At 35.0% G+C, this 24,118-nt stretch overlaps 1 protein-coding gene across 1 annotated transcript in view; it reads left to right on the top strand.

Moving 5' to 3' along the window:
* VWC2L (von Willebrand factor C domain containing protein 2-like) overlaps positions 1-24,118 on the top strand; it is a 144,005-nt gene that overhangs the window by 621 nt on the left and 119,266 nt on the right. Inside the window, exons 2-3 of the mRNA XM_004674323.2 lie at positions 1,581-2,048; positions 22,023-22,152. Coding sequence (XP_004674380.1) covers positions 1,659-2,048; positions 22,023-22,152 — 520 coding nt within the window. The 5' untranslated portion in view covers positions 1,581-1,658. The remainder of the gene's footprint in view (positions 1-1,580; positions 2,049-22,022; positions 22,153-24,118) is intronic.

The raw sequence follows: 24,118 nt of genomic DNA, 5'->3' as shown, positions 1-24,118 counted from the left end.
TTAGTACAATATATTTATGCTTTTTCAGAAGCTTCTGTTATGTTTGTGGCTTCTGTAGTAATTCAAGTGATAAAAAATGCTTTGTCAAGGAAGCTTCCAGTTTCTCGAGTAGAATTACAGGTTTGCATTTTTTGTTCTGTCATGACTCATTATTTTTGACATATTTTAAAAGAAATCAATCTCCTTTATCATTACCTACCCAAAGGGAATTCTAATATCAGACAGCAGCTTTCTACTGAAGGAGGGCATGAATAGACTACTTTCCATTTTACTATTACTAGAATTTGTATAACTTAAAATGCAAATATAGTAGTTCATAATCAAGTTTCCTAATGACACTTCATCTTATTTGAAATCATATGTTACACAGAAAAGAGGCAACTTATGCCTTTATTATCTAAAAATAAACTAAGGGTTAACATGTATAACTAGTCTGAAAATGCCCTATATACAATCTTAGCAATATTGAAAAAAAAAGCCACTAGCATTTTAAGTAGACAAATTAACTATTTGATAGTACTTTTCCTTATCTGTCACTCCAAGTCAGTTCCCCCCTGCGCTGTTGTATGAATTAGTAACTCTAAACAAAGAGCCCACTACCAACACTCCACACCACACACTAATACTGAGTGAAGTTTGCAAGAATCAGTACCACCAAATCAATAGTGTATTTTCTATGAATGGCAATATCTCATTACCATTTTAAGAAATTTCAATAGTTTTACACTAGCATTTTTTGATGTAGTTTCCCAAGTGTTAATATTTTTGGCATTCCAAAGGGGACATGTTTTCAAGACTATAAATGGCACTTATCTTACTATGAATGGCACTTATATTGGTATGGTGCATTCAAGTGTTACATGAAAACTAGTTGCTGTTAAAAAATTCAGATACAGCTTTCCTGCCCACTAGGAGCTTACTTCCTGAGTAAAATAACAATGTGGATAATAATGAAAACCTTTCAATAAATGGAGTTCTCTTTTATTTTAATTTTCTTGCTCTGTGGAATAGTAATTTTTTTTCTTAGATAAGTTTCAAAATCTAGATTCATATTCAAAAAGACAAGTAACCCATGTGGCCTGCATGGTTGTGTTCCAGTTATAGACATATATAAATAGAAAGCTCTTTATACTATCTCCATCCCAATCAAAATTTACATTCAACTATTCTTCTCTTTCTCCTAGAAGTAGTTTTTCTCACCAATCACTTGAGTTTTCATACAGATTGTTATATAATATTCCAATTTAAAGAAAATGTGAATTTCCTATGGAACTTATAATTACTTAGAATCACCTTCTGAGGCTCAGCAAAACCACTCCTTTCAATTTGCAGAAGGCTCTTTGAAATTTAGAATGTAAATTCAAGCTGCCAGTTCCTAAATGATATAACTCAAACAAATTTTAATGAATATGTTACCAAGAACCAGCTCTTAAACTTCATAATAAAGTATGCATTGTTACATGAAGTTAACCTATTCAACATCCTAATATCTTCCAAATAGGTCCCAAAACAGATCAAGGGCATGGGTTTATATGAGTCTATATTCACTGTATTTTACTTTTTTTCTTATTTTTTTCCAGTGTACTCCTCTTATTCCCATGGAAGGAGCTGAACATATTTAATATTAGGAGCACATCCAGAAGCCTTTGAGGAGAGGAATGGCTCTCCATATTCATGAAGCTTGCATACTTCTATTGGTCATCCCTGGATTGGTCACCTCTGCTGCCATCAGTCATGAAGACTATCCTGCTGATGAAAGTGACCAGACCTCCAGTAATGATAATCTGATCTTTGATGACTATCGAGGGAAAGGGTGTGTGGATGACAGTGGCTTTGTGTACAAGTTGGGAGAACGATTTTTCCCAGGGCATTCCAACTGCCCATGTGTCTGTGCTTTGGATGGACCTGTTTGTGACCAGCCAGAATGCCCTAAAATTCACCCAAAGTGTACTAAAGTAGAACACAATGGATGCTGTCCTGAGTGCAAAGAAGTGAAAAACTTTTGTGAATATCATGGAAAAAATTACAAAATCTTGGAGGAATTTAAGGTATGAGTCACCCTCAATACTGACATTTCACACCACAAAATTGGTAAATTGATATACTAAGTTTAATAATAGACAACCTTTTTGCATTCCCTTTAATTTATAGCTACCTGATCCCAATTAGCTTCAGTATCATGATGGTCAAAAAAACAACCAATTAACTTGTGGGGTTTCCAGATAACCTTTCCCTTCACAAGTGTTTGGGGCATGCTTAACATCTTTCGGTTTTGTCCTTAAATGTTTCTTCTGTGTTACTTCAAAATATATTTTCTAAGGGAAGCAAATTTGGTTATAGGCTGTTGATTATAGGCTATTTAATAAGTGAGTGTTTAAATCTGAGATTTGTGTGTGTGTGATTTTCTAGTCTGTATTTGAATTCATTTATCTATAGTCTAGAATTATAGTGGTTGGAAATACAGGTGCTACATATTAAGAAGATGTGTTGGCCTTCCTTGTTGTAAGCATGGTGCCCATTCTGTTTTCTACTCGTTAGATTTTTTTTTTTTTTTTTACTTAGAGCAGCCCAGAGAACACTGACTTTTTATGATAGTCCCTTGTAAAAGGTGTGTAAAATAGATTATCATTTTTTCAGCTTCTGTGGTATTTCTTAGTCTTTCATTTATGCTTGTGTCATATTTTCAAATAAGTTGGAGTTCATTTTCTCTCTTCTTGGAGACTTTTTACAATGGTAAATTTTAATTAAAATGTCCTAAAAGCCAGATCTGAATCCTGAGGGTATCAATTAATGTATCAAAATGTCCTTCTCAAACATAATGACAGTTTGTGCCTTGGAGTGTCTATCATAATAATGGCTTGATAAAGATTTTCATCTAACCAAGTTCTGTGACAATGTATTCAGAATCTTAAGTAGAGGACAATCTAACTAGTTTTCATGGTGACTGTTGGAGGGTAAACTACTCAGTTATTAGCACTGACCTCATTTTTACTTTTTTAAACAAAGTAAAAGCTAGAAAAATTGTGGGGAAAAAAGGTTTTAGCTTATGATCAAAATATCTATATATTTGCATTTCTCTATATTCAGTTCACTACAGGTTATAGATTCAAGTTAGTTCTGATTTACCCATGAATACAATCATTTTAATTAGGTCCCTTATGACATAAAAGACAATTTACTGATTGTTAATTTGAATTTCTTTACCATGAATGTAATTCCAGACCTTTTTTGTGTGTGATAAATTTTGATGCATAATTTTGAAGTTAGAGACTTGGTTAATCCAGTAGGTTTAGTAATGGCTTTCTGGTCTCTGAAATATTGTATATATTTGACATTAGCTATTTTTACTTTAAGGGCAATTGATTGCCTCAAATGATTTCTTGATTCTAGAAGTCTCCTCTAACATGCATATTTATCTAGAGAAGAATATAAAAAGGTATTGTAGCAATGGCAACTCATACTTTAACCCAAGCTAAAGAGCGCATCATATAAGTTCTGAGGTTTTATAACTTTGTAATCAATATTTAACTCATCAACAGGGAGATAAAAAAAAAAGTTCATAATTCTACCACTATAATTGTATATTCATGCTGTCACCAAAATATACAACTTCCACACCTGACTCTGCCATGAGATTTCTTCACACATTCACAAGCATTTCATCATAAGAGTTTTAGATATAATTGAAGGCAAACTTGGAGGAGCTGAGGCCAAGAAAATTTGTTACATGTCCACAACTGTGAAGTTATTTTACCTATTTCTAAATACTAACAATGATGCTGAAATAACTTCTCAAGCATTTTGACCTGCATTTGAAGTGTCAAATCATTACTTGACTGTCGGAATTCAAAAGTTTTTAAAACTTTTTGAGCCTTGGAGATATTTGGCTATAAAAGAGCCATCATGTTTATTATTTCTCTTGGAAAGAAACATTAGAAAATTTTAATGATGTATTTTATGTGAAGTTAGCAGTTTTGTAATGACTGGTCCACAACAGGTATAGAATAGTTTTCCTGTCTCTAATGTCCAGGAATTTATGCTAAGATATTCCTGTTTTCACATTTTATAATGGAACCACAAATTTAAAAAGTATTAAATTGAAAGTATTTCAACACCTCTTTTAGAATGTTTCACTTATCTATGTGAACTGTATACACTCCAGTAAAAAACAAACCACAGTCATTCTTTCCCAAAGTAATCTGCAAAGGACAAGTCACTAATTTTTAAAATTGTATGGAATTTACACATAATAATCTTGGCAAGTTCTTAAGGAGGTTGTATTAAGAAATATTTTTACACATAATATATTCATCCAACAATCTTTTGTTAGTATGCAAGATACTATAGATATGCTTTCACTGGAAAGTCATACCTGGAAGGCATGAGCAATGTGTAGACATAAGGGAGAAGAAAGGCAATCTAAAGTGTGTGACTGTGAAACTCAGTACCAAGACACAGTGGTGCTAGAAGTCTACTAACATGGTGTGTTGTTTGATCAAACAAAATTTCTTTATGATGTTCAAAGGTGAACCTTAAAGTAATTTAAAATGATTGGGAAAGAATAAAACTCCAAAGAGGAAAGTACTTGAGCCACAACAAAGAGAAGCAGATGGGAATAACAGGTCTTACTAAAACAATCATCTAGTAAGAGGGAAATGTGTGCTTGTCACTAGACAGTGCAGGAGAAGGACCTGTGCAGGTTGTTGTGCATAACTATGACCAGTTACATGTTTAATTAAGCATCATTTATCTTGTAACCAAACATAGAAGGAAAGAGGTATTAATGGCTGAAGAGGGAGAACTACTGCGGAAAAACCAAGAATGCGATAACCAGAATGTGTGAGAACAAAATATTTAAGACAGTCTTTAGGATTAAAGTCTAAAACCCCTTATCACAATTACACTCATCATCCATGACTTCTTCCTTGTGTCTGTCCATGCTGTACCATATATACGGCTTCAACATTACACACCTATAACAGTTCTAAGGGACTCCTATGAAAATCCATTTAAATTTCATCTCAACTGGAAAGCCTTTTTACCTTTCTGTTTATCCCGAACTTGGTCTCACCCCTCTCTACAGCATACCATGCACACCACCATATCCAGAACAGTAGTCATTGCCAGACACTGTGAAAACCTTTGTGTATAACACTTTCATAGGATTATACTTTCTTCAGTACTTTTTTACAGATAACAAAACTGAAGTACCAAAGTCTAAGGACCTTGACCCCAATCGTACAGTTCTAGGAGACAAACTCAGATTCTGAAGCCAGGCTACCTGGCCTTCACAAGTTTGAGTTGCTGTGTTAACACTAAGTAGCAAAATGGGGTACCACATCTATCTCCTACTACACAAATGAAACCTTGGAGGCTGGGGATACAGTGAGTATATTTGTTCTGTTCCCAACATCATGTGAACTATGTAAGAGGCATTCAAGTATCTGGTGACTGTCATGAGTCAACGTAACAATTCAAACTATAGAGTTCTGAAAAATGCCTTAGTTCTTTTATTGAATTATTTTGTTATGGAAATAAGTTACTATCAAGAATGCTCTGTGCTCTCCTAAACATGGCATCCCATTGTTCTTTAAGAATCTGCTTCCATCCTGCTTCTACTTTCTATACCTTCTCTCGACTTCTTTCTGCCCAGCCTCATCTAGATTCCATCTGCATCCTTAGTGTTGTAGCGGCCACCTGGCAATATGATGTGCTCTATGCATTTGCAAGATGCATGTTCCTCCATCTTTTTTGGTTACTAAATTCAAAGGTGAATTGATCCACATATGTCACTTAATGGAAAGAATCATGTTACTTACAAAAGTTCATTTTGTTAAGCCTGAAAATGGATTTTTCTCTTTTTTTGAAAACTCTAGATTTTACAGTGTTCCTATAATATTACATTAAGGTAAAGGTTACTGTTTAGGATGTTCTCTCATCTTTTATGTGTACCCAAGCAAAATGATATTGGAACATACTTTTTAGATAGAATGAGTGTAAATAATGTGACAATAGCATTTCCTACAAAAATGTTAGTAATTGGAAATGTAAGTTCTCCAGCTGTGACTCTGTGTTTAACTCTCTCGTGCTGAGTTTCCCAAAGGAAGAAACAATTTATTTTGCTGAGTATTTTTATAACTCTTACTCAGCTAGAATTAGCCTTTTTGGACTTCCTTTATACTTCAAAACTTGCACTGATTTAGTTTTAGGTCAGGCACTAAGTTTTGTTTTTTTTTTTTTATTCCAGCTTTTGCATAGCTTTTTTATTTTAAAGGTATTTTCTGTAGTTCATACTCAAAGTCTCTAATTCAGGTTCTGGATTTGCCCAAAATCTGCCGTTTTGTGCCATGATTGACCTCTTGTGCTTTTCTCACTACAATCCAAAGATAGTTGATCAAGTTTCTATTTTTAGTTTTAGAACATTCTGTGTAGTGATACTATGTTATACATCCTATACACATGTTGTCTCTTAAATAGTAAGCTGCCTATTTTTGCTTGTTTCATCAACATTTATTAAAACTTTAGGGCAAGAAGATAGGAAATTAAATATTTGGAAGTACATATTGCCAAGTCATCACACCCATAGAAATCACTGATGCCACTTAAGATTTAGAATTGACTTGCTCATTAGTGGGTGTAGTTACAGTAAGACAGTTTCTCCAGCTTTCTCAATTGTCTATGACCACATAGATAATGTCCAATACAAAACATTAAATATGTAATGGGTATTTGAGTGGAAAGGATTTTTTAATTTGTTTTTGGAGATTTATTTGATGTCCTTTTTCAAACATGAAATAACATTTTCTATATGTGATAGAATAGGAAATAGTGGAAGATGGAAAGACATCTCAGTTGAGGGGCTAAAAGTTAACACATTGTGGAAACACAGCTCACTGTGCCCCTCCACCCACTTTACTACACAAGTTTCTATGACAGGCAGAAAAACGAAAATGTTTACACTAGGCAAAGTGTACAGAATGCATCTTCCCAGAAGTGTGATTATTTTATGACACAGAAATAGATGAAGTTTAAAGCTTTTATCCAAAGGGGTTTTTTGAATTCTAACAAATACTTGTGAGATTGCATCCAAAGAAAGCCCTGTAAAACATGATAATTTCATAAAGACAATTGAGAATCTATCTTGAGAGGTTGGAAGATTAATTCCATAATTGTCAACTTTGCAAAATATAGTTTTTATTTTGCAAAACTTTTTGTGGATTTTAACATAAAACAGTGAGTAAATTAAGGAATGGCTTTTTTTCTTTCAAGTTGCTACAAAATAACTGAATAAATAATGATATTCAGTTGTGACTGTTGCTCTGAGGCTAAACCCTAGCATCCCAGCATAGATTCTCTGTACCTGAAATGGGAAATTCCTGTAAATAACTAGGACATCTACTGGATTTGTATCATCTCTGACCTACATCAGGGATTATAAATCAGTTGTTAAAACATAAACATATAGAGCACCTGATACTCTTTACTATATATTGTACTCAGTATGCATTTTTGATTCAGCAAATCACTAAATCTAGGGAGTAATCAGATTTCTAAACTACTTCTAAAACTCCAATGATAACAGGATGGTCCTTTTCATTTAGCACTTTTAAAAATAATGAGGTGAAATTATAAGTGTCTTCAAAGTTAACCCCTACTGGGTAAAATACCCCATTTTCAGTCAGAAATAGTCTCCTGCTTTAAGTCTTAAGAGAATTGATGTTGCACTGACCCTTAGGGCAGTTGTATGTAGGAGTAGTTTTTCATACTCACCCACCTATATTTATTGCTGTCTCTCAGATTGCAAGATGCTGCTGTTAATGGTGATAGCTGTGTGATAGGTCTGACTGCAGAGATTTGTGGACGGGTTTCTGTGCCCATGTACATGGGACAATAAGTGTTTGATTTGCAGGCATCTCTGAGATTTACAGAGCTTGTCAGTGATACCTTAGACTAGAAGTTACTCATCAGATCTATAGACATTGGTGCCCATCCTCACTGACTCTCCAACAGTGTACAAAGATGGAGCTGAATAATCTTGGAGGCTCCTTTCCAAACTACCACCAATCGCAAAATACTTTTGAGTTTGTTGGAAACTTACCTATTTTTCATTGCAATTTTACTCACTCAAATCCAATACTAGTCAATGGTGTGACAATAGCAAGCATACTTTTTTTTCTTATTTCCTGTGTCATAATTCAGGCCTATGTGTTTTATGGAAGATTATAAATCAATCTATATAATCCAGATTGAAATTTCTGCATACAGGCACTGATCTGTTTTTATATGTGTTAAATTTGAGTAAGCAGGAATATTTGTTAGGAAGGTGTTTTCTTCAAGGAATTCATGTTTTAAGATTAGGTGAATCTTGTGTTTCTATTCCTCCTTATTCATCCTGACCATATGTTTTGTTTTCTTATGGCTTGATTGTGTTTATGAAGGAAAACACACACAAAAAAAACCTACTTGTTTATATTTTAGTTGTATTTGTCCAGGCTTTTTAGGAACAACTCAATGCACAGCTAAGAAGCAATTTAAAACCAGTGGATTCCCTTACCATGTGATCTGGCTTTGTAGAACGCTCCTATTAGTTGGGCTTCTTTTTCATTTTTTTTTTTTTTTTTTTGAGTCTGTTCCTTGGACTTTCATCATCACTACTGATTAGCATCAGTAATTTCAGTCTGACACACCTCCATTGTTGGTTTTCTTGCCTCTGGCTTCCAATATAGCACATTACAATAAAGCCATCTTTGCAAGGATTTAATGACACCAGGAAAAGAGTTAATAAAGTACCAAAGTGACAAGAAAAATTATTCATCTCCTGAAATGGTTTCCAGATGATATAATTTTATGACTGTATCACATTGTCTAACTTGGATGAAAGTCCACTGAACAAAATTATTAATTTCCTCCTTTTTGTGTCATGTGATCATGAACAAAACACTTTAATATTTGTAGCTATAGGATGAGTAAAAAGGCCATTATGTCTTGTATGTCATTTATAACAACTAACTGCACACAAGTTTTTAATTAAGCATTACTTGGTTGGGATTTTGGAATCATTTTAAGACTGATGTTTCACTTCCATTGTTACTTAGTATAGCATTGGATTTCTAGTATCAGTGTATGTACATTCTATAAGGCAAGCATTATACTTTGTTTTTTATAGTCTAGTTCCTTCCTACTTTAAGAGCTGACCACACAAGGAACTTTTTTTATTTTACAGATATTAAAACAAAAAGCCAACAGAAACTTAATGAAAGCACCTTAGTAACATAAGCTCATTCTTTGCAAAGGCAATTTTTGCTACATTTTACTACTTCAGATTCAATGTAAAATGCTACTCATTTGCATCTTTTCCAATAAATATGTTGGATGTAAAGATTTATTCCAGCTAATTGTCTATAGAAATGTAATATCAGCACCTATCACCATGACAACCCAGAGTCACAAATAGATAAGAACGATATAATATCGGCATATCTAAAATCAGTCTTTGACAGAGTACAATTTGTCCAATAAATAAATAAATCCAATCTGCAAACGCTCTGATAAAAGGAGGGTCCTTTGTCTAAAAATGAAAAATTCTGTAATTAAACCAAACAATGTAGGACAAAATAAAAATATCAGTTTACACAAAGACTACTAAAAAGTAACAAAGGAACTAAGTTAGCTATTCTTGTCTTATACTTGGTACCAGGTCCTTGAATTTTTCTATCCTGGAAACTTCTACATTATCACCATAATGCAGGAAGGAAATGAAACTTATGGGACATACAAAAAAAATCTAAGTGTATGATATTAGCAAAAAGGAATATCCCTAAACTGGCATATTAACTATGTCTCTTAAAACAAATGTCAAACTTCACATTCCTTTAAGTCTATATTTTTCTGTTTCCCAGATTATTCTAATGATCAGTTGGATTTGGGAATTGCTGCCATCACAAAGCATTTTCCAGATACTCTTTCAAGGGAACAGAAGCATCCTATGAGTCTGTTTGCAAGGATCATCAATTTATTTTCCATGGTCCAGTAGATTTAAGAAATCATGCATTCTTTAAGAAACATCTCTTGGAAATAGAGGATGCACATTAGTGTGCTGACTTCAATTTAGCATTTTGAAAATGACTGTTTGAGAGTCAGTACATGTAGTATAATAGCTCAGAGCTCAGTAGGGAGGCAAAGCCTGGATTTGAGAGGAGGCTCATTCCCCAGCCAAGTAACCTAGGTGGCTGACTTCATCTGCAGGTCTTCGAATGCATGCCTCTGAAGCTACTATGTTGACACAAAACAGAGTCATACAAACTACCAGACATTTTCCCTACTATAACTATGAAGCTGCTTTTAATACAATTTCTCAAATTTTTGTAGAGAACACCTACAATTCACTGAAACACAGTTTAAGAAACACTAGTCATTTCCTAGCTCTTTAAGTCTTAAGGACAGGAGGTAATGATAAAAATCTATGTCTCCAGTTATCTCTTATTATCTCACTCTTTCTGACTTTTCCAAATGTGCAATTAATGTGATTATGAAATACAATTTAAAAATTACCATAGTAGGCCCTCCCTGGTGGCGCAGCGGGTTAAAGCACAGTACTGAGAATCTGAAGCCACTTCCGCATGAGTTCGATTCCCGCCTGCCGCCTGCCCCGGAGGAGACCACATGGCGAGCCAGACCTCTCCTGGCCCGCCCGCTGCTCCCCTCAGCAGTGTACTTCGTGGATCTGCCTGTTCTGCTCCCCACTCTGTCTCTGGTGAAGCCTCTCACCGCCCCTGAGCCTCTGGCCTGTACCCCACTTCTGTATGCACAAATAAATAAATAAATCTTTAAAAAAAAATTACCATAGTAAAGGTATTGTTTTGAATAAGTTATTATTTAAATAAATGATAGTGATGACAAGGCTGATTACACATAACCACAAACGTAAGACAGGGTCACAAAACTAATCCATTAACTAAATTCAGTTCACTGTCTATTTTTATAAATAGTTTTACTAGACAACTATCATGCTTCCTCATTCATATATTGTCTATGATTTTTAAATTACAATGCAGGATTGAGTAGAAATCCTATGACCCACATGGCTCAAAAATATTTGTCATTTGACCCCTATATAGAAAGTGTCAACACCTAAACTAGAACCAAATTATTCTTTCCCTTCTGTGTCCTTCAAAATGTATTCAACAAATCTTTCTAATGTACATTCCTGAAGACTGAAAATTATTTGGGTACTTCTATAGATTCAACTATGCATATAGGTAGACTCAGAATCTTTTCACACATTTAAATTATAAAAGTCATCTAGAGTTGCTATTTTAAATGTGTTTTGCATAGTTAACAATAGTCATGCTAAGACTTATCTCTGCACATTTGTCTCTAAGAGCTTTGCTCTTTACACTAAGGTACAATAATGTATTAACTTACTCTTATTCAGAATTCAGATGAAATACATAAGCAGAGATAATAAAATTTCCATTATTATGATAGCCCATGTACTCTCCTTTGATAGTTCAGTAGTAAGTAGTTATTTTAACAGTCTAGTAGTTACTTTAAATTTAATATAATTTAAAGATAACATATCTCCTGTGACACAAGTGAAAATATGTGCATGGTCTTCTGTGAGGCATTAAATCCATTATATCTTTCAAGTCAACTTACTCAATCCATAGTTTAATTCCGTGCAATGTCCAAGATCTCTCTTACATGTGGAGAAGTGATAGGTTGTGTGGGATGTAGCAAAATATAGAAACACAAGTCTGGTCTCCAGGTGCTCCTAATGACCCAAGAAGAATAATACAAGAGCCATGAATACTGGGTGGCTTGTCATAACCAATCAATCTGGGGATTCCCATGAAAAAAATAATTCACTCCGAAGAATGGATGGAAGATAAACAAAACTGGGGTTATCAGACCAGTGAAGGTAGTTTAGACATAATTGTAAAGCTAGTAAAAGTAAATGTGAAGTTAACTCAACTGGACAGAGAAAAGAGTTTAGAGGAGATAAAAACTAGGTGATAAAAGTAAGGAGGGAGCTTCAGGCTTAGCACCCAATAGAAATGTAAGGTTAAGGACTTGGATTGAATCAAGAACAATGATGAAAGGGCTTGGAAATAACACAACCAGATCTGTGCGTGAGGCAAATACAAGTAAAATGTAGCCAATTTTATGAAATGGTGTGCAATGCACTTTCCTCATTGAATTATTTAGTTTTGAGGTATTTTTATTGGCATTTTTTTATACTTGAGAAGAGCTTCTGACTAACTCCAGTGCTTTCTCCACTATAACTGACCAATTCCCAAAATTCACTGGCCATCAAGTAGGAAATGTGGCCAAGATGGTTTCCTTTGCTTTTGAGTGCACACATATCCTCCATGGTTCTACTGGTGTTCAATTGTAACTCTGGTAAAAAGAGAAAGTCTTTTCTAGATCCATGTTTTATAGGATTATACTTGTCATTAAAAATATATATTACCGGCCCTCCGCAGCGGGTTAAAGCACAGCACTAAGAAGCTAAAGCCACTTCTGCATGAGTTCGATTCCCGCCTGCCCTGGAGGTGACCACATGGCGTGGCAGACCTCTCCTGACCCGCCCGCTGCTCCCCTCAGCAGTGTACTTCATTGATCTGCCTGTTCTGCTCCCCGCTCTGTCTCTGGTGAATCCTCTCGTTGCCCCTGTACCTCTGGCCTGTACCCCAGTTCTGTATGCATAAATAAATATATGTATATATATATATATATATATATATATAACCATAAAAAATTGTGCATCCAAGGCACAACTTCTGAATGCAGTGAGACTTGACTAGAGGTATTTTTATAAATTTAAATTTTCATTAGTTTTCTACTCAGTGAAAAGCATCAGAGAAAACTAGACCTCGACAATGATATTCTCTGTATAGTAGAACAGCCATAGTTCTCTAAAGCTCTACTTATTTTGTATTAGTTTTATTTGCCTTTCCCAAATATGACAGGGAAAATTATAATTATTCATTCTCACTTTACTTCAACATTAAAAACAAAATCTTGCTAAAATGGCAAACCTTTGATGGCTAAGATTTAGAAAGCTTCATTAGGGAGAAAAAGGATAATCAGACTTTTCCTTTTGTTGTTAATGAGACTCTTGAACATTCACATTGAAACTAAAAGACACTTAAGACTCCAAAGAATATAGGCTCCAGTTATCCTGCTAAAAACTTGCTTTTGGTAAGAATATTATTAAAGATTGAAGTTTTTTTCTTTTAATAAGAATCTTAGCATCTAAAAATGTCCACAGTCATTCTCACTGTAACCAAAACTGAATGCAAACTTTATATATTAAAGATGGGACACACTACTTTCACAACTGACATATTCCTGACAAATTCAATAGCTCAAATAATTCATAATGAAAATGAATATGCCATAATTTAATAAAAATATATGATCAACATACTTCCTTTAGCAATGCATAGGCAGAACGCATAGTCCAAAAAAAAAAAAAACAAAAACCACTCACTGACCAAGTTGAAAGCTATAATGTAACTATACCCACAGGTTCCATAACTTCCTATTCATATCACACTCTTTCCTTTTGAGGTCATAATTCAGGAAGAAAATTAGCACCTCACCAATATTTTTGTTAACTGTCTTACAAATGAGAAAATCCTGGACAAGTGTATTAAGTAACCTGTCTAAAGTAATGCAACAGTGTTTGATAGCAGCACATGAGTTCTTTGACTTTTATAGACACGGCTACAAAATTGTGGCTGTTTCTGCTGTAACTTGCATAAGAAGTAAACATTTGCACTAAACTCAAATGTTATCAATTAATCAAGAAATATCAAGACTTTTACATTGAGGTAACATACACACTGTGTATGTCTTAGAGGTTTTACAGTCCATAGCCACCTTAGTAATTTTTTGTGTAATGAGGTAATCTCTAAAGTTAGCATCAAATAATGAAGTACAAAATTCAGCAGGAAATTGCTGCTTGAACTTAATATATTTTAATTTTAATTACTTCCTCTGTATAACATGCAAAACAAACAGAAAGTGAAGGAAACAATTCAGTGTTTAGGAATCCGAGATGATGGCAAGATTTCTCTTAAGTAGTAATCTGGGGCTCATGGTACAGTTGGATTTGGTTGTTCTGAACCTACAACATCTACTTCCTAGACCCTAAAGACCTTCAATTCAGTATCCTCACCCCCTTTCCACGTGTCCCATAGAGCAGAACTGGTCAGTATTTCTTCCATGATTCTTTTAAGTTGTAGAAGTCTAATGATGTGCTCTTTTCCACCCATACCTGGCCTTGTTTTAATATATTATAAATAACTATTTTAACAAGCTGTCCTTTTCAGTCGCAGTGGGGAAGTTTTGAGCTTGGGGAATTGCTCACTTTCCCTTTATTACTTAAGTCATGATAAATGGAGCATCTTTAGCTTGGAGATAGGCAGCCTCTACTCAAAATATTCAGTTCAGTTATTAAAAGCCTTTCTTGTACTATAGCCAACTATCAATCCAGTTTCAATGAAGGCCTGCTGCTTTTCTATGCTGTTTCACAAATACAGGTGTGATATTTTATCAAAATCTTTATCTTGAATTCTCTACCCTTTGACAATACCTTTGGGTTGTACTTCAAGACTGTAGAGTCAGCTAAAGCTTCTTTTCCCCCCTTTTAAACACACCAATATTTTCTTGGTAAGTGTACTTTTCTTACTTAAAAAATTCTAATTGCAGCTAAAGATTTTTTGCTTGCTTTCTCCATATCTATATATTATTTTCCTGTATGTTATTCTTCATATTCCAGAAATAAAGATGAATTTTACTGCCATAGGACTCCTTGAAAACATTTACAAGAAATTGCTTCTAAATGCTATTTGTCTACCAGAATAGGCACTATAAAACTGTAGAATTGCCTGCCCCTTAACCATATTCTATTTCAATATTTTAGGAAAAAAAATAAACTTTCAGGGGAAAATAATAAGCCATTAATATCATCACTGTTATGTTGCAACTATAAATGATGAATTTTCAGGAATGAGTAAACTGTACTTGGTAATTAATAATTTTATATTGGTATTTCATAAACCATTTTGCAATATACTTATCGTTTGCATTAGCTCAGAGTAAATGAAATAGAAATAGATTGACTTAATTCTGTCCTGCTTTAGAATAGTGACAGGTATTGTTATAAAAACCATTGTAAAAAATGAAAATTTGTATTTTATAGATATCTTAACTCTTCACTTGTAGATTGAAATTTAAGGGCTAGCTAGATATGGAGTTCATCTTGGTGTGCCTTATATACATTATTTTGCATAATACATATTTCATAAATACACGAAATTTTAAAACTATCTCATTTCTGAATTTATTCCTGAGTTTATTATGACTATGGGCAAAGCTATATGTATCTCTTAACATCATCTTATCTGTTTCTGTCTTTATACACCCTAGAGACATTACCAACATCCCAGAAAAAGAACAACTACTTTTTAACTTGTATGTATGATATCATGTGAATAACATTTGCTCTCCAACAAAGGTGGTTATAAAGAAAATTTGTACTTTCAGTTTATTCTCTCCCTTCGACAGTATTAAACTCCTTAAAGAACTTTCAGTTATATGTCCATAATTTGGTAAGACAATCTCAGTGTTTCAAAAACATTCCAATCAATAGTGCAGATCCCTGAAGAGGTCACAATAATCCTATTAGATGCAGGACACTGGAAGCATTTAATCAGTGATGCAATAGGCCTTCTTTCAGATGGTTGTGAATTTTGGTCAAAACTCATTGGAGTCATTGATTATTAGGTGACTTCTACCACATGCAAATTACTGACTATAGGAATGGCAGTGAATGCTAAATATTCTTGTACTCTGTAATTTTAATGTATATTTTAATGAAGTGAACACTGAGATTCCTGACAGGCATCAGCAACTTTGAAATAGTCTTCCAAATTTCTCATACAGTTTGAAGGTAATGAGATTTGTTCCATAAAGTGGTGAAATTTATGCCATAAATTATCTCTCAAAGAAAAGTACTTCTTAAAGCAGTACCTTTCCTTCATAGAGATCAGATTTTACGTAGGGTTTAATGGAAAGTTTTCAAAAAAGCAATTTGAACTATATTCTCTTTGATAATGTTTGCCCATTATCAAAGAAAAGGAATACCTCAAGGCACACAACCACCCAGTATCACTTGGTGAGAAGGAATGTCATTGATATCTTTAGTGTGCTAAATCTTGGCATTCAGAATATATTGCATTCATTTATGCATCCACCCTGGTCCCTTCAACCTTCTAAAAAATTCACAGAAGGCTTTCTAGGAATCCAGTTTGTCTCCAAGAATATTCAGGATGTGTTCTGTTGGAATTTATATTCTAACCCACCATCAGGAAACCTTTAAACTTGACTCACATTATAAAATGAACTAGCTTTTTTTTCCTTCAGACCCTTTAGCAATTCCACTGCTTATATTCCTTTCCTAAATTCAGTTATCATGCTATTTTCTAGTACAATAAGTATAATCACATGCTACCTAGTCTAAGAGTGCTTGAAGATTGACTTGTGATTCATACAACAGATATTATGCATTTCAAATTACCACTAGAAAGTGAGTTATATGTTCATTGCCATAATATTGGAACCCAAATAGTTATTTCATGACTCACCATTAGAAGCCTCCCCCAAAGTGCTTTTCAGAATATTTAAATAAAATAGAAGCATCTTAATGAATGAGAATCCCACATATGTACTACAAACTCTGATAAAACCACCCAAAAGTATGGTTTAACAAATATAACATAGATTATATACATTAAAAATGCTCTTGAGTGATATATGCTAAGAAATATTCTTGGTGCTGAGATACAGCAATGAACAATATACTCAAAGAAGTTTATAATCTATGGGGAAAGCAGATAAAGATAAGCCAATATAAAGAAATTATTAGTAAGATAATTTAATGAACTTCTAAGAGCTCTCAATGGGCAACATGATGGAGAGATGGTCAGAAAGGCCCTCTTAGATGTCAAGGGACATCTAAGAGTTCAGGAAAAGAAAATGGATTTGTTGCTTTTTTCTGAGATAGTTATAATTCTTATAATTCTTATTTTAACCATTCATAATTACTCTTTATCTAGAGGCTGCTAATAACATTTTTTCTTCAGTATGTTTCTGATTAATGATTTAATTATAGATAATTATGATTAACTCTAATATAATTTGTATTTTAATGTTTAATATTCATATATTATATTCATGTAATTTAATTATATATAATTATAATTAATTCTATTAGTTCACAAATCCCCCTGCCAAACCAAGTCTTATAAAACTTTATTGCAACCACCACTGAGATCATACTTCATTTTGAACTGAGAGAAATAGGCTTTCAAATGTAATTTTGTATTTCCAATTTTATACCTTTTGGAATATTTTTCAGAAGGCCATAACTAGCCAAGAGCACAAGTAAACAACAGTGTTTATATGCTTTATAACAACTCTATATTGGTAATATTCTGAGTCCCATTATATAGATTAAGAAATGACGGTGGAATGTAATGTAATTTCCCTGGGATTCACAACTAGTAAGTAAATCATCTAGGACTAGAATTCAAATACTGTGATGACATAACTTGCTTTGAATCCTGATACCACAGTGATGCAAACAAATCCAACTAATTTTTTTTTCTAATTTCCTAGGGTAGAACCTGTCAGCCTATAAGATTATCATCTTCAACTTCACCAAACTAAAACAATAAACTGTGTATGTCTCAGTACATGTAGCACTTCCCAAGATGGTGACTATTTCCTCCTGGAACTCTCAACAAAGGCCTTAAGAGCCACCACGTAAATAATGATGCCATGAGGTATTGTTATGTCGACCAGGCATCCCAGCCTTCCTTGGGTATGGATAAGTCTCCATGTATTCAGAACACAAATGCATTTTCTAAAATATATGGAAAATCCCTTGCAACCATTCTGCAATTATGTGTCCCAGTAACCTGTTAAATCTAACCACATTGGCTTCCAAACTCTCACACAGAACAACACAACTCTAGCAGTTTTTCTGTAGCTATTCAGTTATTTTGGCCATATAAGCTACATATTTTTAGGAGGTTTCCCTCGGTTAAAAAAAAAAATCACCACAGCATGTTCCATTGTTTCTAGGATTTAAGTAGCCCCTCACAAACACACACTGCTACCAATTTTCAAAAATTATTTCAGACAATAACATTGGTATTTCAGCTTTAAGATCTTTAAAAATTAGGCATTTTGAAAGCATTGTGTATTGCCAAGTTGTCATTCTACTACCAACAAGAACAAATTGGAGTCTAATCACCTAAACCAATATTTAAGAAAGAGACCCCATTTAACCTATGAAACACTTATTATAAGTTTATTACTTATTCCTGATATTTATATATCTGCATCTACATTTATCTCAGGTACCCCACTTTGAAATTTGGAACCACTGGAACACTTGGATTTGCCATGTGAACATATTCACACAATTGGCAGAAACTACAGATAAAATATAGACAACCTCTACTTAAACAGAGTTCCACAGTGGCTATTCAAAATCGCTTAGCAGAAGGTGCAATAGACTTACAACATACATAATACTGAGATCATCTAGTAGATATATTAGCAAACAAATTTGACCTCTAACCATAATATCAAATTTAAGTAAAGGTATATATAATGAATGTGATTTTCCAGAGCTTTTATAGAAATAAAATATTGGCATTTTCTCAGAAAAAGTATTGTTAGATATAATTTTAGGGTATTGTCATTTGATCATTTTACCCAATCGCTAACTAGAGAGATTTTACCCAATGTCCTAGTAATAATTTTAGATGTTCTTCTAGAAAAAGCTAGTGAGAAATTTTTTTTTCCAGTCCTTGTTCCAGTATTCACTGTTCCTCTAAGGAGAGCTTTATTGTTTAATCTTTGGTTTTACAAGGACATTTTCAGATTTAATCTATAGTATTCACATTGAAAAGTCTGATAAAAGGAAATTTGTAGCCAGCTCATTGCTTAAGATGTAAAGATTTAGTCAAATCACCAACCTTTCAGAATTTTATGCTATATAGAGGGACAGATTTTTAATGTCTGGACATCACTGTCAAAGTAGCATACTGCTTACATCTAGAAACTTCTCTCTATTGAAGCACTATCTTTTCAGAAGTGCAGGAGAAAGCTGGGGCAGTAGCGGAAGTCAAGCCAGACAGGAGAACAGGCAGGTGCCTGACTGGTGAGCTCTGAAAGGAAGAGCATGGAAAGGTTGGAAAGGATCAGGACAGAGGGGCATTAATCCTGAGGACAGTGAATGAAATTTGATCGAGTGTTTAGCGTGGAGGAGGCACATGGACTGGAGATGAAAATAAATGAGCTAAAAAAAAAATTTGCAAAGACGTTTAATGAACACTAAGGAGAAAGCAGTATGTCTGAAGAGAGGCTAGGCCATGGAGAGGAAAGGGAAGTTTCAGAATCGGCTGCTAGCTAGCTTCTACGTTTATTTTTCTAACTTACATTTCTCTCACATCCCTTCAAAATTCAGATATTCTTTAATCATTAGTGACTTGTGTTCTCATCTCTTGAGTATTCCTCAGACCTTCAGTACACCAGCTTCCAATGTCCCCAGCCTCAGGCAGATTCCTGGTGGTCTTAGTAAAGCACCTCCTAGCACTTTTCCTAGATGAGCACATTACCAGACTCTGAGTGTTAAGGGTACTCTGGTCTCCTGGAAACAACCTAACTCTAGGCTACTACAGTTTTGGCTACAGTTCTATAATCATCTCTATGCACCAAATGACCTAGTTAACAAAATCCCCTTCCTTAGCAGGAAGTATCTGTCATCTTCAAATCAGTTATTCAGTTGCCATTTTCATTCCTCTGGATATGTCCTGCATAGAGAAGTGGACCACACCCTGATTAATGAACTATGCAGATGGAAGTGAACAGAACAGTAATTCTAACCATCATGTGCCAATACGGTATATTGGTTAAGCTGCCCAGGTTTAAACCCCACAACTGCCCCTGACTGCCTATAGGTCCTAGAAAAGCTCTTGATCCTCAGCCTGTTTCCTCATCTGTGGCATGGAAATAATAAATCTTCCTTTATGGAGTTATTAGAAAAAAAAAACTGATGCAGGTAAATTTTTTAGCATGATGCTCAGTGGATCACGCTAGTGCTCTTCATCTGTGCTGAGAATCTAAGCGTTCAGCAAAGGACCACAGTTCTTTTCAAGAAATTATTTGCCTTTGATGGCAGCATCAGTTTGCTAGAGTTGTACACAGGAGCTGACAGGAATTATCAGGCCCTTCTTTGGCAAGAGAATCAGCAAGAACAGTCACAGCTGTGGAAGGCCAGGGTGTGAGAGCGATTACATTAACAGCTCCCCTTTTTGCTCACATTAGGCCACACATGCAAGCCAAGTCCTTTATGTACCACAGAAAGATGTGCAGAAATACTTTGCAATTAACCTAGGAAAGGGTGACAACTGACAGCGTTGCTTGGCCTTTAAGATACCACAATGCGGCTTGCCAGTATAGGAGAAGTATAACAGCAAGAATTTGATCTCTCTCACTGTCTCATCATTGAAGACATCCCCCCTCAAAAAGTGTGCTGTGGTATCAAATCTTTTTATTAGATGAGGGAGATACTCTATATAGGAGTTCAGGAAAAACACCAACCCTTGGGATGATCCTAGAGTCTGAAAGGCATAAAGAAGTTAATTGTACCTATCCATTAAGTGCATTCAGAAATAGCAATAGTTTCTCCACAGATTCTGTGGCACCATCTCTTGTTTCTAATACATTTGAAAGTAAAAAATCACTCAATGAAAGCTCGATTATCATTCTTCAGCAGAAATGAAAGATAAAATGAACGTTAAAGTAATTAGTTGAAAGATTTCCACCCCCACAGACTGCCTTCCTCAGGGAACCCAACTTGTCAGGGTCAGGAAGACAGGAATGCTGACAGGAAGTATGGACTGGACTGTGGAACAAAGGCAGGGACTTTCATTAACACATTTTGGAAGTGAGGAACTGTGGCACTGGGGTATTCAGTAGGAAGCAGAATTTTCGGGGAACAAATGGCTTGATTTGAGAAACCACTGGAGGCCAATGTTATACAAGGTCTCAGAAATTCCATGCATAGCATAGCACTTGTACAGTTTCTTAGACCTCCACATTTTGTCCAGAATTAAAAATCTGCTTTATGAGAAAGTAGAGCTAGGACTTTCAAAGGGTAAGATTATTTTTATGGTGTAGACTGTTTCTAAGGAAGAAAAAGAATAGGAAAAGCCCAAGATTAATTTTGATGGGTAAGTATCATGAAGACAAATATTTTCTGCTTTTTTTACTTTTGCTTCTAAATTAGTCATCTTTCAATTCTATTTTTAATCTCACTCTTCAGTGGCTACTTATGTCAATTTTAGTTCATTAATGCAAAGAGGCAAGATGAAAGGTAGTCACTAGTTCTTTCAAGAAGCAATATCTGGATGTTTGGATCACAAATACATCTCTCACTGAAAAAAAAAAATTAGAGTCTAAGGTTAGCTTGAAAAAAAAGTTCATTCAAAGGGGAAGGATGCCCTTTCACCATTTCCCTGTTTCTCAGTGATCTTTTCCTTTCATTGGAAGAAAAATGACAAGTAGCAAAATGTATTTCCCATGTTCCAGTATCATTCCTGTTTACTAGATTGTTCCAAGCAGATCTATGCGTTCACCTGGGGAAATATAACCCAGAGGTGACATATACTAGTTGTCCAAATGTTTCTTTGGAGAATCAGAGTCAGAAGACGTAGGAAAGGTCATTTATGAGCCTTGCGTTGAGCTCCCCCTCGCAGCCCACCCTGGGCTTGGGTGTCCACGCTGTCTTCTCTGAAGGAAGAACCATCATGCACATGGTAAATGGAGATAATACAATAAATCCAAAATAAACACTGGTGTTTTGTCTTCTGACAGCATATGAATGTGCAAGCATTAAGTTATAGGAGAAAAGGGGCTAATTTTAGATTTGTTCCTAGCCCTCTCCATGTGAATGGTGTCGCTGTGAGCCCAGCAATGAAGTTCACTGTGTTGTAGCAGACTGCGCAGTTCCTGAATGTGTCAACCCAGTCTATGAACCAGAGCAATGTTGTCCTGTCTGCAAAAATGGTAAGACCACACTGTATTAGCTTTCAAAGAGGGGATAGTGCAAAATAAAAATACTTCACCACTGCACACCATTCAATGCAAGAGCCCTATCACATCTGCCTGTGGCTTTTCAATAGGGGTGTGGCCGATTTATATTTTTATCCCAACTTAAAGTGAAAATAAACCAGCAATGGGTGAATTGTAAAGCTTTCCATCTGGGGAATTAAAGCTCTTCTACGTGGACATTGTTGTGATCCCTATTTATTGTTGATTTATAAGAAGGATACTAGAAAGAACACAGAACCATATTTCGTGGTGAGTGAATCTCTCTTGTGGAGGCTCTGAAGCATGTCACCCCATTTCATAGTACATAACCCAGAACAGAGAGGAGGATAAATGCCAGGTATTTTACTTTGGGCAGAGAAAAGGCCTTAGGTTTAAAGTTATCTAGTGACTACAAAATTCAATTATTAATACAATTAATTTAAGAAAGAACAGAAAGTTTAGGGCTTTTATTCTAGATCTTACTAACATAGGAATTTGCTCTCATAGTGACTGCCACAGAGGGGAACTGGATTGTTAAGATTATGAGTTTCTCTTTGGGCCTTATGGAATGGAGAGAATGAAATCCTAGAGTGTACTGGTCACCCAAAATCAAAGTGATGCTACAAAGGAGATAAAGCAGTCCCGTGAGTCCAGGACAGTCCACCGGCCGAGTCAGTATCACACGCCCCCTAGTGGCCATGCCCCACCAATCAAGGACGCCTCGCTGAGTCCCAGCTAACAAGTGCATTAAATAAAAAAGTGCTTGAAAAAGGTGGTTCTAACTCCTAACTAAGCTGAGGTTATTCTAACTCTCAATGAAGCTCTAGTTCCTCAAGTGCTCAGTGCTCGCCCCTTGGTTACGCATGGTCTGTTCTGCTTTTGACATTACATTAGCTCACCCATCAGTCCTTTGTGGAATTACAAACAGTGAGAGAAGTATCAGGTAATTAAGTTTTGGGCTTTTTTTTTTTTTAAAGCAGTTCTGTGTGTTTGTGTTTATGGTAATCACAATGTGTTGTACCTTCCCAAAGCACTTAAGAAACCTCATGACCATCTAGAAGCATAGTTTTTACTATTTCTGATCAAGAAACCTCATGACCATCTAGAAGCATAGTTTTTACTATTTCTATCTTGAAGTTGCAGTTGAACTGGTGTAACGGCTTACCTGGCTTCTTCTGCTTTTTATCCCTCTCATCCAATTGACAGTGTCTTCTTTCCAAATAATGACAAGTGTTTAGTAACCATTGCTCTAACTTATAATTGGGAGTAAACATCCTCCTGTAATTCTAACTTCTCTAAGTACATACAAAAACATCAAATTTAAGACTTTATATTTTTAAAGGACTTGGAAGAAACAGGAAAAGGTGCATGGCAAAAAAAAAAAAAAGACAATACGCTGTTTTAGTGTTTGAAAAATAGGACCTCCGAGGACAGACTGAAGGAGTTAGCATAATTTGTCCTGGAGAAGAGATGGCTCAGGGGAGACCTAACTGTCATCAAGTATATGAATGGTTAGTCTGAAGTAGTAGAAGACCTGTTATTTTTCATTTTCTCCAAGGACAGAAGGGAGAGAAAAATCAGCTACCTAACCAATCTTCAAAACTAGGATAGACAAGTCTTTGACTGACAACTGATTTTTTTTTTTCCCCAGAAGTAACTGAACAGGTCCTGTTAGATCCTCTCTCTTCCCTAGATGGCCCTGGTTAGCTTTGTTTTACATTGAGGGAAAAGACAATCATGTTTACTCTTCAAAACTCATGTAGACAAATAGAATATTCATATAATTAAATCACACTGGACCATATATTGATAGTAGAGGTTTTAAGCATACACCCACTACATCACCCTAGTTAGCCCACAATGAGGCCTTTACTCTCTCCAAAATTAACATCTCCATAAAATACTGAATCAGCTACTATAAGCTAGTCCTGTTTAATTTGAT

This window comes from Condylura cristata, unplaced genomic scaffold, assembly GCF_000260355.1.
Source record: "Condylura cristata isolate star-nosed mole 26May11 unplaced genomic scaffold, ConCri1.0 scaffold00002, whole genome shotgun sequence".
Classification (NCBI taxonomy): domain Eukaryota; kingdom Metazoa; phylum Chordata; class Mammalia; order Eulipotyphla; family Talpidae; genus Condylura; species Condylura cristata.
Note: the sequence above shows the minus strand (reverse complement) of the source record. Positions and strands in the feature narration are given on the sequence as shown.